Raw genomic sequence first — 17,500 nt, 5'->3', positions numbered from 1 at the left:
GGGACACGGACGGAGACCCGGACTGGGACCCGGACTGGGACCCTTTCATGAAGGAGGACAGAGACTGGGACCCGGACTGGGACCCCTTCATGAAGGAGGACAGAGACTGGGAACCGGACTGGGACCCGGACTGAGACCCCTTTATGAAGCAGGACAGAGACTGAGACCCGGACTGGGACCCCTTCATGAAGGAGGACAGAGACTGGGACCCGGACTGGGACCCCTTTATGAAGCAGGACAGAGACTGAGACCCGGACTGGGACCCCTTCATGAAGGAGGACAGAGACTGGGACCCGGACTGGGACCCGGACTGGGACCCCTTCATGAAGGAGGACAGAGACTGGGGAACCGGACTGGGACCCGGACTGAGACCCCTTTATGAAGCAGGACAGAGACTGAGACCCTGACTGGGACCCCTTCATGAAGGAGGACAGAGACTGGGACCCGGACTGAGACCCAGACTGAGACCCGGACTGGGACCCCTTCATGAAGGAGGCCTCTCATTGGTCTACACAGATAGTCTGGTACCCCTTGCAGTGTGTTACCTGGCCTGCAGAGGGCACTGTGTCCCCTGAAAGCATGTGCATGACGCTGGTCTTCCCGGCCCCGTTTGGACCCAGCAGTCCCAGGACTTCCCCTGAAGACCAGAATCAGGATGTTAGTTGACAGGTGAGCGCTCGGAGCAGCACCCTGACTGACGGGTAGCTACCTTTTCGGACGCAGAAGGAGATGTTCTTCGCGGTCACATTCCTCGTCTTGTTCAGAGAGAAAGCGTCTCGTCGTCCTTCATGCTGCTTCCTCAGGTTACTCACGACCACCACGGGTTTCTGCACGCCAAACACACGAGAGTGAGCAGCTGGCGGCGTGAAGCCGACAGGTGAACTTTCTTTGTTTACCTCTTCACACGACTGGCAGGTGAGCGCCTCCTTCACGCGCGCCTTCTCCATCCGAACGTCCTCGTCCTCGCTCAGCCCCTCCTCTGGATTCCTCGCTACAACGGGCTTCGACTGGGACGAGATCCTGACAGAGTAGGAGGCGGGGTCAGAGACATGGAGGCGGGGTCAGTAACATGAAGGTTAACCAGCTGAATGAATGGTTAAAGTGAAGGTCGTTACCTGCAGAACTGATCGTCCTTCATCGTCCGGCCTCCGTAACGGATCTCCAGCCAGCGCAGCAGGAAGAGCAGCAGCACGCTCTGCAGGTACGGCTGCACGCAAAAAGAGGCGTTAACGCAGAACACGCCCACCAGGCGGTGAGCTACAAAGAAGACGAGATACATACGGACACCACGGCGATGAGCAGGTTCTTCCACAACGAGTTCTCTTCATACTGCGAGGACAGGAAGGTCGCCTGTAGACGAAGAGACACGGTCATGACGCACGCTGTAAAGAACACGAGGACGGGAAGGTCGCCTGTAGACGAAGAGACACGGTCATGACGCACGCTGTAAAGAACACGAGGACGGGAAGGTCGCCTGTAGACGAAGAGACACGGTCATGACGCACGCTGTAAAGAACACGAGGACGGGAAGGTCGCCTGTAGACGCAGAGACACGGTCATGAAGCACGCTGTAAAGAACACGAGGACGGGAAGGTCGCCTGTAGACGCAGAGACACGGTCATGAAGCACGCTGTAAAGAACACGAGGACGGGAAGGTCGCCTGTAGACGCAGAGACACGGTCATGACGCACGCTGTAAAGAACACGAGGACGGGAAGGTCGCCTGTAGACGCAGAGACACGGTCATGAAGCACGCCGTAAAGAACACGAGGACGGGAAGGTCGCCTGTAGACACAGAGACACGGTCATGACGCACGCCGTAAAGAACACGAGGACGGGAAGGTCGCCTGTAGACGCAGAGACGCGGTCATGACGCACGCCGTAAAGAACACGAGGACGGGAAGGTCGCCTGTAGACACAGAGACACGGTCATGACGCGCGGCGTAAAGAACACGAGGACGGGAAGGTCGCCTGTAGACGCAGAGACACGGTCATGACGCGCGGCGCAAAGAACACGAGGACGGGAAGGTCGCCTGTAGACACAGAGACACGGTCATGACGCGCGGCGTAAAGAACACGAGGACGGGAAGGTCGCCTGTAGACGCAGAGACACGGTCATGACGCGCGGCGTAAAGAACACGAGGACGGGAAGGTCGCCTGTAGACGCAGAGACATGGTCATGATGCACTCCACTACTTCCTGTAAGCAGCTGGTTGAATGGGCGGGTTGTGTGATTGGTTACCTTGGTGATGCAGTTGAGGCAGCCCATGAGCGGGTAGAGCGGGTTCAGGAAACACAGGATGTTGTGCAGGTTTCTGGTCAGTCCAGGACTGTTGTTTACAAACGACAACTGAACCAGCGAGGCGGACACGACGCACACCTGAGGAAACAGACTGTCAGACACTTCAGATGATTACACCACTGAACACGAGGGCGCACGCCGCACTCCGCACGCCGCCTCACCATCATGGAGATGACCGAGAAGAAATCTCTGTTGCTCTGGACTCGAGCGAAGCCGAAAGAAAAGACGTAGGTGAAGAGGATCATGGCGGGACCGTAGCCGACCATGCAGAGGACCTGAGGGAACACGGGAACATTAAAGGTCATCAGGAATTCAGACGCCACATATAAAGGTCATGTGATGCACGTGAGCCGGACGCACCACAGCGGTGAGATTGCTGGAGGTGAGCAGGCTCCCCGTGTGGAAGGAGAACAAGATGGCGGTCATGCTGGAGAGGATGAGGTAGAAGAAGGGGATGTCCACCGCCGCCTGACCGCACCAGTACGCTGACGGCAGCAGACCGGAGATCCGCAGCGTGGAGCGACACTTGATCTGAGAAGGTCAAAAACACGCCATCCACAGAACCAATCAGAGACTGGAAACATCACGGCAGCACAACACGTATGAGCGACGTGGTCACCTCTCTGTCTCGAGTGTGGTCCATGGCAAAATACGCCGGCATCCCAGCAGCCAGCATTCCCAGTATGATGGCCTCAATGTACACCAGGGCGTACGAGGTGGCGTCGGGGATTTGCTGAAGGAGGAAAGATTGAAAATCAACATGAGATGAACTCTCTCTCTCTCTCTCCCCCCCAAATAAAAACCTAATTTATGTTCTCTTACTCTGCAAACTGAATGTCGAATGGAATTATTTAAGGAACTATCTTGAAGTATTGCTTCGTTTTGTTTTGTGTCTGTTTTGTTTATTTATATATTTTATCTATCTTTATCATTTACTTTATTCATTTATTATTTCCTCTCTCTTCTTGCTCCTTGTCTTAGTATGCATGAGTGTGAATGAGACTCCTGGGTAGGAGCCAAACAGGCTACCTTCGGAGTGGGAATAGGGTTCCTGACTGGGTGGGATGGAATGGGGTTAACTGGGATGGTGTGGGGTTAACTGGGATGGTGTGGGGTTAACTGGGATGGTGTAGGGTTAACTGGGATGGAATGGGGTTAACTGGGATGGTGTGGGGTTAACTGGGATGGAGTGGGGTTAACTGGGATGGAATGGGGTTAACTGGGATGGTGTGGGGTTAATTGGGATGGAATGGGGTTAACTGGGATGGAGTGGGGTTAACTGGGATGGTATGGGGTTAACTGGGATGGAATGGGGTTAACTGGGATGGAGTGGGGTTAACTGGGATGGTGTGGGGTTAACTGGGATGGAATGGGGTTAACTGGGATGGAGTGGGGTTAACTGGGATGGAATGGGGTTAACTGGGATGGAATGGGGTTAACTGGGATGGTGTGGGGTTAACTGGGATGGAATGGGGTTAACTGGGATGGAGTGGGGTTAACTGGGATGGTATGGGGTTAACTGGGATGGAGTGGGGTTAACTGGGATGGAGTGGGGTTAACTGGGATGGTATGGGGTTAACTGGGATGGAGTGGGGTTAACTGGGATGGTATGGGGTTAACTGGGATGGTGTGGGGTTAACTGGGATGGAATGGGGTTAACTGGGATGGAGTGGGGTTAACTGGGATGGTGTGGGGTTAACTGGGATGGAGTGGGGTTAACTGGGATGGTATGGGGTTAACTGGGATGGTGTGGGGTTAACTGGGATGGAATGGGGTTAACTGGGATGGAGTGGGGTTAATTGGGATGGAATGGGGTTAACTGGGATGGAGTGGGGTTAACTGGGATGGTATGGGGTTAACTGGGATGGTGTGGGGTTAACTGGGATGGAATGGGGTTAACTGGGATGGTATGGGGTTAACTGGGATGGAGTGGGGTTAACTGGGATGGTATGGGGTTAACTGGGATGGTGTGGGGTTAACTGGGATGGAATGGGGTTAACTGGGATGGTGTGGGGTTAACTGGGATGGAATGGGGTTAACTGGGATGGTGTGGGGTTAACAAAAGACGACCACAGTACAATGTCAACTCGTATGTTTTCTTATCATCTGTGCAAACTAATAAAAAGATTTAGAAAAAAAAGAAAATCAGCATGAAATAAAAAAGGACGAGTCACACACTCACATAATCAAAAGGTTTAGTCCAGGTCCTGATCTGGCCCGTTCCGTTCAGACCTCGTAGCAGCGTGTTGCTCAGGAGATTCACCGCCATCGGCAGCGAGTGAACCGTGGTGCTGTTGAACGCAACGCTAAATCTGAAGCCCTGAAACAGAAACACACCAAAAGTCATGAGGACCACCTCAGCTGGAGGTCAGAGACCCCTTCATGAGGACCACCTCAGCTGGAGGTCAGAGACCCCTTCATGAGGACCACCTCAGCTGGAGGTCAGAGACCACTTCATGAGGACCACCTCAGCTGGAGGTCAGAGACCCCTGGGTTCGGGTTAGGGGGACCCTCATCACACACACCTTGCTGGATCCTGTGACATTGATGGCGGCGCTGTGGGGAGCCGCCGCCATGTAGTCGCTGTGTTTCATCATCTCCACCTGGACGTCTTGAGACTCCAGGTTGTGGATCAAGTCAGAAATATCAGAACCTGAGAGGAGAACAGAGTTAGAGTTTCACTACAACGGTCTCAATATTCACAGTGTAGATATCTGATGATGGGGTGGGGGTCAGGGGTCAGGGCGGGGTCCCTCAGGTGTTTTTATGAATCATGGTTATTTTACACTTTCTGTATCTAAAAGCAGGACTTCAATCTGACGAGGGACCATTCTCATTGTGGTCTCCTTAGGATCAGGGGTCAGGGGTCAGGGGTCAGCACTGACCTGAGGAGTTCTGAACCAGGAGGCTGGTGGCGTATCTGTGCGGCGCCTCGTTCTTCTTGAGGAGGTAAACAGGAAGTAACTGGCGGTCGGGGGAGTTGATCTGGATGTTTCCTGTCGCCAGAGATAAGACGAGCACGGCAGCCACGAACACCAGGAACAAGGCGAGACTGCGGAGGACGCCATGGCGTTAAAGAAAGACGGACTGAAGTGACGAGAACGTTTGAATCAAAGTGTTGGCTCACGTGTAGATGAACGCCTTCCTCTCCCGTCTCATGTTCAGCATGTGCAGCCACGCCACTGTGCTGAACTGCTGCCGCCACAGAGCGTGACCCGACACCACATCCGCCTTCGAGTCCGAGAAGGTCAGCAGCCGCTGGTCAAGGTCATCGAGAGACGAGCTGTCACAATCCACCTCCACTTGCTCCCGATGAAACACGCTGTAGTCTGAAACCAAACGAGCACAGAGTCAGGGAAACCAAACGATCACACAGATTCAGGGAAACCAAACGATCAGGCGGATACTCACCAGCTTGATCCACTTCAGCTTCTGCCTCCAAACGCAGGAAAACATCCTCCAGCGTCGTCATGGAAACTCCATAGTTGATAATTCCAAGACTGGGTTGACAGTCGAGCTCAGAGAACAAACCTGTGGAGGATGGATTAATGAGTGGTGGGCTCGTTAAGGAGGGGCCGTAATGTCTGCAGCAGATGACGTTTCTCTCGTCTGTTCTCTGACCTGAGAATGTGTCCATGCTCTCAAACGGCAGAGTGAAGGTCAGCTCAGCATCATGTTGGCGGGACAGCGTGGCTTTAGGAACATGGTGCTCGACCAATGACGTGACCTTATCGGCCTCACATCTCTCACTGATCGACATCCTGGAGGGAAGAAACACGTTTAAATAAAGGTATAAATACATCTATGTTTGTGATGTAGAAAGGAGGAGTGCTCGCCTCAGGTGATATCCAACGCCACATTTGATCTTGAGGTAGAGAGAAGAGCCGACACATTTGAGCTGTCCCTGAGAGATCACAGCTTTTCGATCTGGAGAACAAATAACCACGTCAGCTGCAGAGTCTGAAACAGCGTCCTCAAAGTGTGACCACGAGGGGTTAAACCTGTAGGAACCTGTAGAGCCTCCTTCCTGCAGACTCAGACGCAGCTCTGTCTCTTTAAATCCCGGTTTAACCCCGTTTGACCCCGTTTGACCCCGTTAAACTGTTTGACCCAGTTTAACCCCATTTGACCCCGTTGAACCACATTTGACCCCGTTTGACCCAGTTTAACCCCGTTTGACCCCATTTGACCCTGTTAAACTGTTTGACCCAGTTTAACCCCATTTGACCCCGTTGAACCACATTTGACCCCGTTTGACCCAGTTTAACCCAGTTTAACATCATTTGACCCCGTTAAACTCTGTTTGACCCCGTTTAATACCAGAGGACAGCGTCTGCATCAACAGAACAGAGAGCTCATTACCAGCGAGGATGTCCGCCTCGTCCATGTAGTGCGTGCTGAGGACCGTGACCCGGCCGGCTCTGCGGCTCTTCAGTAACGCCCACACCTGGTGTCTGGAGCAGGGGTCCATGCCGGCGGTGGGCTCGTCCAGGAGCAGGATCTGAAGGAAAGCATGCAACGTGATTATCAAAAGGTATTAACCTACAGGAGGACTCGGTCTTCTCACTAAACACTGCAGATGAAGTGCTTTAAGCGACTGGTCCTAGCACACCTGAAAAACTGCCTCCCACCCACACTGGACCCATCCCAGTTTGCCTACCGCAGCAATAGGAGTACAGAGGATGCAGTTTCCACCGCGCTGCACTCTGTGCTCACACATCTGAACAATAACAACACATACGCACGAATGCTGTTTGTTGATTTTAGCTCAGCATTCAACACTGTCATCCCCTCCAAGTTAAACACTAAACTCGGAGACCTGGGCTTCAACACCTCCCTCCGTCACTGGATAATGGACTTTCTGACCAACAGACCCCAGTATGTTAGGTCAGGACACACCTGCTCCACCATCATCACACTCAACACAGGCGTACCACAGGGCTGTGTGCTGAGCCCACTCCTCTACTCCCTCTTCACCCACGACTGCAGACCTGTACATGGATCCAACACCATCATCAAGTTTGCGGACGATACGGCGGTGATTGGCCTCATCAGCAACAACGATGACACAGCCTACAGGGAGGAGGTACAGCATCTGGCCGCCTGGTGTGCTGACAACAACCTGCTCCTCAACACCAGCAAGACGAAGGAGCTCATCGTGGACTTCAGGAGAGAAAGAGGAAGCACGCACAACCCCATTCACATCAACGGGATGGCTGTTGAACGTGTCTCCAGCTTCATGTTCCTGGGGACCCACATCACAGAGGACCTCTCCTGGTCCACTAACACCTCCAGTCTGGTTAAGAAGGCTCATCAACGCCTCTTTTTCCTGAGGACACTGAAGAGACACCACCTGTCTTCAGCTGTACTGAGGAACTTCTACCGCTGTGTGATCGAGAGCATCCTGACCAGCAGTGTCACAGTCTGGTACGGAAACTGCTCTGTCACAGACCGTAAGGCGCTACAGCAGGTGGTAAAAACTGCCCAGCGCATCACAAGGTGTCCACTTCCTGCCATTGAGAACGTCCAAAGAAAACGCTGTCTGCGACGAGCTCACGGCATCCTTAAAGACTCCTCCCACCCTGCCCACAGACTGTTTGCCCTCCTGCCCTCCGGTAGGCACTTCAGAAGCCTCCGGACCAGAACCAGCAGACTGAGGAACAGCTTTTTCCCCAGAGCTGTCTCTCTACTGAACTCTGCCCCCCGAACTCTGACCCCCCTTCCCCTGCACATCACCTCACACCCATCATCCCCCCACCACTCCTCCTGGTCATACACACACATCTCTCATCCACCTGTATTATTGTATTACAGTATGTTCATATCACCTCAATAAGTTATCGACCTGTACAACATGTCCATATTCTGTATATTATCTGTAATCTAGTATAGCATGCTCACTGCACCTTAATCTGTATATTATAATCTGAAGAATATACTTATATTTATAGCATCCCATTAATCCAGCCATATATACCCAATAATTCACTTTTTTTTTGTCTACATCTGTAAATTTTGTAATTACTTGTACATAGCACAGATTCTTGCACTTTCTGCTTATTTGCACTTCTGGTGAGATGCCAAACCTCATTTCATTACTCTATACTTGTATATGTGTAATGACAATAAAGTTGAATCTCATCTCATCTCATCTCAGATACCTTAGGATCTCCGAGGATGGCGATGCCCACTGAGAGTTTCCTCTTCTGCCCCCCGCTCAGATTCTTGGCCTGAGCGTTCATGATCTTCTCCAGGTCCAGATCTTTCAGCACTTTCGTGACCTGAAAGGAATAACCTTGGATTACTGAATGTTTATGTTGCACTGTCAGAACGCAGAACAGAAAATGTGATGACATTGTGATTGTACATAAAGTTTGTATATTCACTACTCCACTTGTCGTGAAGTTAATCAGAGTACCTCTGCATCGATGTCGGCCGGTGGGATCCCTTTGATGGCTGCAAATATCCTCAGGTGCTCCTCCACGGTGAGCACGTCAAAGATGATGTTGAACTGAGGGCAAATTCCCACTAGCTGCTTCATCTCCGATGCGTCTGCGATCTCTGCCACAGGAGAGCCGTAGATGGTGGCCAAGCCGTTGGTGGGGGGGCAGATGCCACAGAGGATGTTCATGAGAGTGGACTTTCCGGCCCCGCTGTGTCCCAGCAGAGCGGTGATCTGGCCCTCATAGATGTCAAAGGTCAACCCTGCAGTCAGAGGACGCACAGAGTCAGTATGGCTGACCAGTTACATTTTAACGCCTTTAGAAATGTTCAGGCCTCACCTCTCAGAGCCTCCACCACGTTGTCCTTCTCTTTGTACACTTTATGGATGTTAACAATGCTGCCAAAGAAGGAGCAAGAACAGGTCAAATACGAGGGGAGAATAAAACACACACACGCAGTGAGGGAGCAGTGAGGGAGCAGTGAGGGATTTGGCGTTTTACCGTATGGCTTCTTTCCCTCTGAACTCGGGGGAAACTGGCTCGATGGACTCGTCCCCGCTCGGACCCCCCTTCCCCTCTGCGTCGTACACGGAGCTTACTTCAACATAACGCTTTCTGCGTTTGGACCAATAGGACGGCTTCAAGAAGTACAACAAGGACCTCCTCACTCCAAACTCTCCTGGATTCAGGAACACATTTCAATATATTATTATACACAGAATGAAATGAAATCTAAGAGACAGACTTCATTCAGAGACTTCATGAGTGAGTCCCGATGCTCAGGTGTGTCCACTCACCAGGCAGTACCTGGTCCAGGTACACAGCCAACAGGAGGTAGAGGATGCAGTCCAGGACCAGCATGAGCAGGGGTACGTAGAGAGGATGAGGGCCATTAGCCAGGGAGGAAAACACAGCTCCATCTCCCTGAGCCTCCAGATACACCACCTGACGTGCACACACACACTCCAAATTAAAGGTCAAAGGTCACACCACGACAGCAGGATGGTGGATGGTTAAAAATACACGAGGTGAGGGGTAAAACAAAGAACTCAACACCTGCAGAAAAACTCGTAGTGAGCGTCATGTGTGAACACAAATAGCTGAATGTTTCTCTCTGACTTTATCTGGAGTGTCTCCTCACGTCTTACCTCAGGAGACCCCGCCCCCCCCAGTCTGACAGGTATAGTCTCCCTCTGTGAGGTGCATGAGTGAACAGGTCAGGAAGATTTCAGGAGCAGTCCTCCTGAGGTTATCTCCATATCTCTTCGGGAGTTCAGATGTGAAATTGGCTCTGCAGAATGAAGCACGGCGTCGGTGGTTACCTGTGCAATCCCGATGGAGAAGGCGCTGGGAGAGAGCAGGCAGAGGAGCCAGACCAGGGGCTGTGGAAAGTCCTTCATCAGGACGGTGAACAGCGACAGGCAGCCAAACACCACCGTCAGCATGGAGCCCACGGTGCTGGCGAACTTTGGCTTCTTAAATAACGGAGTCAGCATGAAGGAGAAAAAGATCTGTGGAGTAAGAGAGAGAAGAGTGAGCGACACGAGACCCTGAACGCCTCGCTCTTAGTCTGGAATCAACATTGCATTATTCTGTTTCCATGGTAACACTTCTCAACAAGGTTGTTTTGGATAAACAAAGCCACACTGTTTGAGTTTTCTTATCTTTCATCTCATCGTATCTTATCGTAAGTTATCATTTCTTTAATCATACATTATCGTATCTTAATCGTATCTTTAATCGTAAGTTATTGTGTCTTTTATCGTAAGTTATCGTATCTTTAAACGTACATTATCGTATCTTATTGTAAGTTATCGTATTTTTAATTGTATCTTTTATCGTAAGTTATCGTATCTTTAATTGTATCTTTTATCCTAAGTTATCCTAAGTTATCATATCTTCAAACGTACATTATCGTATCTTATCGTAAGTTAGCATAAGTTATCGTATCTTTAATAGTACGTTATCGTACGTTATAGTTTCTTTAATCTTAAGTTATCGTATCTTTAATCGTACGTTATCGTACGTTATAGTTTCTTTAATCTTAAGTTATCGTATCTTTAATCGTACGTTATAGTTTCTTTAATCTTAAGTTATCGTATCTTTAATCGTACGTTATCATATCTTTAATCATAAGTTATCGTACATTATCGTATCTTATCGTAAGTTATCATAAGTTATCGTATCTTTAACCGTAAGTTATTTTAAGTTATTGTATCTTTAATAGTACGTTATGGTTTTTTTAATCGTAAGTTATCGTATCTTATCGTATCTTTAATCGTAAGTTATCGTATCTTTAATCGTAAGTTATCGTATCTTATCGTATCTTTAATCGTAAGTTATCGTACGTTATGGTTTCAAATCTCTCGTGGTATCTTTGGGTGATTTGGGGAATCGTCCCGTCTTGTCGGGTTTGTTTTGTAGCTTTACTCACGGATGATATTCCGTAGAGGAAGATGAGGAGGAAGATGAGGAGGAAGTCGCTGTTGGGGAACAGCGCCGTGTAGGTGGCGATGACGGCCATGAGGACGGACATGGTGGTCACCAGAGCAGCGTACAGGAGGCCCCAGGACAGCCTGAACACAAAGCGTTATTCAGATCGTCTTCATGCAAACACGAGCGTGTGACAGTGAGCGTGTGCTCGCTCACCAGAACGCCGTGTCGTACAGCCCCATCATGGTCATGGTGTCTTTGAGGCGACGCTCCTTCTCAGCTGCAACGTTGACGATGAGGAAGGTGACGAAGGGCGTGAAGGCGAGGACCAGGTAGATGGAGATGAGGGCGTGGGGGAACTTCTGCACCTCCACAGAGCCGGGCTGACCCATCATGACCACCTTCAGGTCCATCTCACTGTGGACCGAACGCTTCGTCTGCATCTGAACGCCACGAGAAACACGGTGAGTCACGTGACCCAAATCTCTACCTCCGAGGTCAGAAACACGGTGAGTCACGTGACCCGAATCTCTACCTCCGAGGTCAGAAACACGGTGAGTCACGTGACCCGAATCTCTACCTCCGAGGTCAGAAACACGGTGAGTCACGTGACCCGAATCTCTACCTCCGAGGTCAGAAACACGGTGAGTCACGTGACCCGAATCTCTACCTCCGAGGTTAGAAACACAGTGAGTCACGTGACCCGAATCTCTACCTCCGAGGTCAGAAACACGGTGAGTCACGTGACCTGAATCTCTACCTCCGAGGTCAGAAACACGGTGAGTCACGTGACCCGAATCTCTACCTCCGAGGTCAGAAACACGGTGAGTCACGTGACCCGAATCTCTACCTCCGAGGTCAGAACGTCTCTCACCTGAATGATGGCAGCGTCGATTAGAGACTGGAGCCGGACGAAGCCCGAGTACCAGTAGTTAGCTGCTCTACAGTTCACCGAGCTGGTGAAGCAGTTCGCTGGAGGAGAAACAAAACGCCACGTTAGATCTGACGCCTCAACGTGTCGCCTGAGAACCTGCAGATCTGACCCCGAGGGACCATGATCTCAGATCTGACCCGGGGGACCAGGATCTGAGATCTGACCCCAAGGGACCAGGATCTCAGATCTGACCCCAAGGGACCAGGATCCCCGGGGGACCATGATCTCAGATCTGACCCGGGGGACCATGGGAACACATTATAAACTGAGATGTGACCCGGTGGGTTTGTACCGATGGACTCTGTGTAGTCGCTGGGCAGCGGGAGCTGGTTGTACGGAAAGCGAAGTCTGTAGGACGTAGCAGAGCTGTCCATAAACACAACGCCAACATAACTGGAAGGATCGTAAAGGCTGGCGTTCTCCAGGTCCTCCTCACTGGGGAACATCTCCAGACGGTCCTGCATGACTGAAACACAAGGGGAGAGTTAGTAACCACACGGGGAGGGGGGGGGGTCTCATACTGACAACACTCAGAGGACACGTACGTATCTCCTGGGCCACCTCCTCCATGATGTGGGTGGTGATGTTGGTGATGGGGGTGTAGCCCAGACCCTTGAAGAAGTGGTCTTCGCGCTCCAGCTCCATGGTGCTGATGCCTCCGTAGTAAACGTGAGGATTCAGGGTGCTGATGAGGATCAGGAGACCCAGCAGCAGAAGAGGAAGGACCAGTTCCTGCAGAGACACAAAGAATCAGCTGATCAGAGAGCCGTCGCTCAGGTGAGTCCAACATACCTGACTCATCAAGAGCCGTCGCTCAGGTGAGTCTAACATACCTGACTCATCAAGAGCCGTCGCTCAGGTGAGTCTAAAATACCTGACTCATCAAGAGCCGTCGCTCAGGTGAGTCCAACATACCTGACTCATCAAGAGCCGTCGCTCAGGTGAGTCTAACATACCTGACTCATCAAGAGCCGTCGCTCAGGTGAGTCTAAAATACCTGACTCATCAAGAGCCGTCGCTCAGGTGAGTCCAACATACCTGACTCATCAAGAGTCGTCGCTCAGGTGAGTCTAACATACCTGAATCATCAAGAGCCGTCGCTCAGGTGAGTCCAACATACCTGACTCATCAAGAGCCGTCGCTCAGGTGAGTCTAACATACCTGACTCATCAAGAGCCGTCGCTCAGGTGAGTCCAACATACCTGACTCATCAAGAGCCGTCGCTCAGGTGAGTCCAACATACCTGACTCATCAAGAGCCGTCGCTCAGGTGAGTCTAACATACCTGACTCATCAAGAGCCGTCGCTCAGGTGAGTCTAAAATACCTGACTCATCAAGAGCCGTCGCTCAGGTGAGTCCAACATACCTGACTCATCAAGAGCCGTCGCTCAGGTGAGTCCAACATACCTGACTCATCAAGAGCCGTCGCTCAGGTGAGTCCAACATACCTGACTCATCAAGAGCCGTCGCTCAGGTGAGTCTAACATACCTGACTCATCAAGAGCCGTCGCTCAGGTGAGTCTAACATACCTTAATCATCAAGAGCCGTCGCTCAGGTGAGTCCAACATACCTGACTCATCAAGAGCCGTCGCTCAGGTGAGTCCAACATACCTGACTCATTAAGAGCCGTCGCTCAGGTGAGTCCAACATACCTGAATCATCAAGAGCCGTCGCTCAGGTGAGTCTAACATACCTGACTCATCAAGAGCCGTCGCTCAGGTGAGTCTAACATACCTGACTCATCAAGAGCCGTCGCTCAGGTGAGTCTAACATACCTGAATCATCAAGAGCCGTCGCTCAGGTGAGTCTAACATACCTGACTCATCAAGAGCCGTCGCTCAGGTGAGTCCAACATACCTGAATCATCAAGAGCCGTCGCTCAGGTGAGTCCAACATACCTGAATCATCAAGAGCCGTCGCTCAGGTGAGTCTAACATACCTGAATCATCAAGAGCCGTCGCTCAGGTGAGTCTAACATACCTGACTCATCAAGGTACCACTTTGTAAGGGTTTCCAGGTGAGCACAAGGCTCTGCAGCCCTGACCCTCTACAGATCTGACCTGTAGAGGGTCAGGGCTGCAGAGCGTCTTACCGCCGATATTTCATGTCCGTCTCTGTCTGAAGCTTGAGACCACAGGTGAGGATGGCATCATGACTCTCCAGGTAAACTTTGACTAAACGCTGTGCAAACACTTTCTCCCTTCTCTGTGACGGGCTTCTTATCCCGCCTCAGAGCACCTCCTGACGAGGGTTAGGGATAGGCTACCCCAACACATCAAATTCAAACATTAAGTCTTGAAGCAGGTGAGATACCTGACAGAGGGCTTTAGTTTAGACTCTTTCAGGATTATCAAACACACAAAGCTTCAAGCTGCGTTTTCAGTTCTTAGAACAACCTGAGTGAAGGGATTATTTGGATTTCTGGGTGACTCGTTATGCTGAGCTAAAGCGGGGGGGAGGGGGGAGGGGGGGTACCCCGGGTATGAAGTAAACAAGAGCTCACACTGCAGCCGAATAATACCCTCGACTTTCCTGCAGGAGCGTCTTCTGAACACAGACGCTGATACGCAGAGATGTAAAATATGCATCAGTGAAACCTAATGCCACATGAAACATGCTCCGACACAGGAGCCCCGAGGAGGGGGGGGGCAGGACACAGACCCAGACACGTGGCGTTCACTGCACGCTGCACGCTACGTACCTGCAGACTCTGCTGCTTGGTCCTCCATTTGATGAGCAGGTTCTTGTAGAGCAGACTTCTGGTTTGATGCCAGACTCCAGCATCTCTTCTGGACGTGGACTGCATTCTCCCAGCATGCCTCATGTGGATGACGTTAGGACGGTTTGTCTCTGTGATGCTGGCCTCAGCTACGAGTTAGAAAACAACAGGAAATGAAAACCTGCACCCAGGATGTTAAGCAGAGTAAAGACAGCATGGCCCACGGGTGGAGGGGTAAACGATCTGTTCTCCGTCAGAGTCCTCCCTGACTCCGCCTCGTTATTGGTTCTGTTACTCCGCCATGTGACGCTTCCTGCTGCTCAGTAAAATACACAAACGCCCTCTACATCCTGTTAGCGGGACGACGACCCCTTACTGATCCTAGATCATCAGACACAGCCAACATCCCATCATACACTGATCCCACCCTGAACCTCTTCACAAGCTAAGTTAACTCTCGTGCTAGCTGACGGCTAGCACTGACACGATAACGTATTTATGAGTAGCAGTATGTAACTCTGCCACCTAGTGTTTAAAACAGGTACTGCAGTCTAAATTCTAAACATCATAGAGAGCTGTCTCCCCCCCCCCCTCCTCTCTAGAGTCCATGCTCACTCAGGTCACCATGTGGTGGACTCTGAAGCTTCAGTGTTTATCCAGCTCTGCATGGGTCTGTAAACCTTTCTGTGTTCTAACCTCTCTCCATTTTTCAAAAGCATCTCCAATATTGATCCTAGTTTGAGCACGTTTCTGCTCGTGGAGCTTATTAGAAACATGCAGAGGCTTTTTAGGTCGGGTACAATCACTTCTATCTGAACCACTTCTCTTGACCGCTTCCATCGCTGCAACACCTGTTGACCTGATAACTGCTCTCATATCTGGTAAACCGAGGGGCGTCCAAAACGGTCATGTGTGGGGGGCGTGTCTTAAAAGCGCCTACCTTCTCTGGTCCAAAGAAATCCAGATCATTCAGGAGCAGAATCTAAACGGAGGAGTGTTAATGACAATATGTCAGTTTATTAATATATTATTATTGTTGTTGTTGTTGTTGTTGTTGTTGTTGTTGGTGACCGGATGTTGACAGTCTGTTTCTTTGTATCCTCGCCCGTATTTCCAAACCTGTCTGTAAATAATAAATAGATAAATAATAAATAGATAAATAATAAATAGATAAATAATAAATAGATAAATAATTCCCCCTCAGGTAGAAATGAGCCGTTTGTTTGTGAACGCGCTGAGGAAACAAGCTAGCAGCTAGCAGCTACATCAAACACACCGACACACGGAGCAGATACTCACGGATGAAATACATTAAGACATCTCTTTCCTCCACTCCTGGATCAACAGCCTCACAGTACAGATGATTCTTTAAGTCATAGAAATCCCAAAGAACGATCCGCTTCTTCCTGGACCTCCTGCTTCTTCTTCTTCGTCTTCTTCTACTGATGATGATGATGATGTGGAGCACTACCGCCACCTACCGGAAGTCCTCCGCTGTTCTCAGCTCTCCCTGTTATCAGTGGGGGGGTTTAGGTGAGGAACTCTTTGTAAAGATGGTTTGTAGATCGGTGTGTGTGAGTCCTTCATGTTCCAGATTGTTCTTTAATAACAGTCTTCATCTTACAGACATGAATCATAATGAGCCACCACAGTTCACAGCTGACTGACGGCTCTACTCGTGTTTCTGTCCCATCTGACCGCTCTGACCGCTCTCCTCTCACACAGTCCTCTGACCGCTCACACAGTCCTCTGACCGCTCTCCTCTCACACAGTCCTCTGACCGCTCTCCTCTCACAGAGTCCTCTGACCGCTCACACAGTCCTCTGACCGCTCTCCTCTCACACAGTCCTCTGACCGCTCACACAGTCCTCTGACCGCTCTCCTCTCACAGAGTCCTCTGACCGCTCTCCGCTCACATAGTCCTCTGACCGCTCTCCGCTCACATAGTCCTCTGACCGCTCTCCTCTCACAGAGTCCTCTGACCGCTCACACAGTCCTCTGACCGCTCACACAGTCCTCTGACCGCTCTCCTCTCACACAGTCCTCTGACCGCTCACACAGTCCTCTGACCGCTCTCCTCTCACACAGTCCTCTGACCGCTCTCCTCTCACAGAGTCCTCTGACCGCTCTCCGCTCACATAGTCCTCTGACCGCTCTCCTCTCACACAGTCCTCTGACCGCTCTCCTCTCACAGAGTCCTCTGACCGCTCACACAGTCCTCTGACCGCTCTCCTCTCACACAGTCCTCTGACCGCTCACACAGTCCTCTGACCGCTCTCCTCTCACACAGTCCTCTGACCGCTCACACAGTCCTCTGACCGCTCTCCTCTCACACAGTCCTCTGACCGCTCTCCTCTCACAGAGTCCTCTGACCGCTCTCCTCTCACACAGTCCTCTGACCGCTCACACAGTCCTCTGACCGCTCTCCTCTCACACAGTCCTCTGACCGCTCTCCTCTCACAGAGTCCTCTGACCGCTCTCCTCTCACACAGTCCTCTGACCGCTCTCCTCTCACACAGTCCTCTGACCGCTCTCCTCTCACACAGTCCTCTGACCGCTCTCCTCTCACACAGTCCTCTGACCGCTCTCCTCTCACAGAGTCCTCTGACCGCTCTCCTCTCACACAGTCCTCTGACCGCTCTCCTCTCACACAGTCCTCTGACCGCTCT

The 17,500-nt window shown here is 51.1% G+C and overlaps 1 protein-coding gene across 1 annotated transcript in view; it reads right to left on the bottom strand.

Annotated features, from left to right (window-relative positions):
- abca5 (ATP-binding cassette, sub-family A (ABC1), member 5) overlaps window positions 1–16,287 on the bottom strand; it is a 20,787-nt gene extending 4,500 nt beyond the window's left edge. Inside the window, exons 1-30 of the mRNA XM_061033369.1 lie at window positions 16,131–16,287; window positions 14,814–14,980; window positions 12,657–12,843; window positions 12,404–12,577; window positions 12,052–12,149; window positions 11,394–11,620; window positions 11,179–11,320; window positions 10,067–10,255; window positions 9,542–9,689; window positions 9,246–9,423; window positions 9,084–9,142; window positions 8,720–9,006; window positions 8,463–8,582; window positions 6,664–6,802; window positions 6,138–6,228; window positions 5,923–6,062; window positions 5,713–5,832; window positions 5,429–5,630; window positions 5,187–5,353; window positions 4,827–4,954; window positions 4,484–4,621; window positions 2,921–3,034; window positions 2,662–2,832; window positions 2,463–2,576; window positions 2,242–2,379; window positions 1,282–1,350; window positions 1,116–1,207; window positions 897–1,020; window positions 710–827; window positions 546–637 (exon numbers count right to left, since the gene is read on the bottom strand). Of these exons, the coding sequence (XP_060889352.1) occupies window positions 546–637; window positions 710–827; window positions 897–1,020; window positions 1,116–1,207; window positions 1,282–1,350; window positions 2,242–2,379; window positions 2,463–2,576; window positions 2,662–2,832; window positions 2,921–3,034; window positions 4,484–4,621; window positions 4,827–4,954; window positions 5,187–5,353; window positions 5,429–5,630; window positions 5,713–5,832; window positions 5,923–6,062; window positions 6,138–6,228; window positions 6,664–6,802; window positions 8,463–8,582; window positions 8,720–9,006; window positions 9,084–9,142; window positions 9,246–9,423; window positions 9,542–9,689; window positions 10,067–10,255; window positions 11,179–11,320; window positions 11,394–11,620; window positions 12,052–12,149; window positions 12,404–12,577; window positions 12,657–12,843; window positions 14,814–14,980; window positions 16,131–16,143 (4,146 nt within the window). The 5' untranslated portion in view covers window positions 16,144–16,287. The remainder of the gene's footprint in view (window positions 1–545; window positions 638–709; window positions 828–896; window positions 1,021–1,115; window positions 1,208–1,281; window positions 1,351–2,241; window positions 2,380–2,462; window positions 2,577–2,661; window positions 2,833–2,920; window positions 3,035–4,483; window positions 4,622–4,826; window positions 4,955–5,186; window positions 5,354–5,428; window positions 5,631–5,712; window positions 5,833–5,922; window positions 6,063–6,137; window positions 6,229–6,663; window positions 6,803–8,462; window positions 8,583–8,719; window positions 9,007–9,083; window positions 9,143–9,245; window positions 9,424–9,541; window positions 9,690–10,066; window positions 10,256–11,178; window positions 11,321–11,393; window positions 11,621–12,051; window positions 12,150–12,403; window positions 12,578–12,656; window positions 12,844–14,813; window positions 14,981–16,130) is intronic.
- Between the last annotated feature and the right edge of the window lie 1,213 nt (window positions 16,288–17,500).

The sequence above is a fragment of the Labrus mixtus genome, unplaced genomic scaffold, assembly GCF_963584025.1.
Source record: "Labrus mixtus unplaced genomic scaffold, fLabMix1.1 SCAFFOLD_87, whole genome shotgun sequence".
Lineage (NCBI taxonomy): Eukaryota > Metazoa > Chordata > Actinopteri > Labriformes > Labridae > Labrus > Labrus mixtus.
The sequence above is the reverse complement of the archived record's forward strand: the minus strand, read 5'-3'. Positions and strand labels throughout refer to the sequence as shown.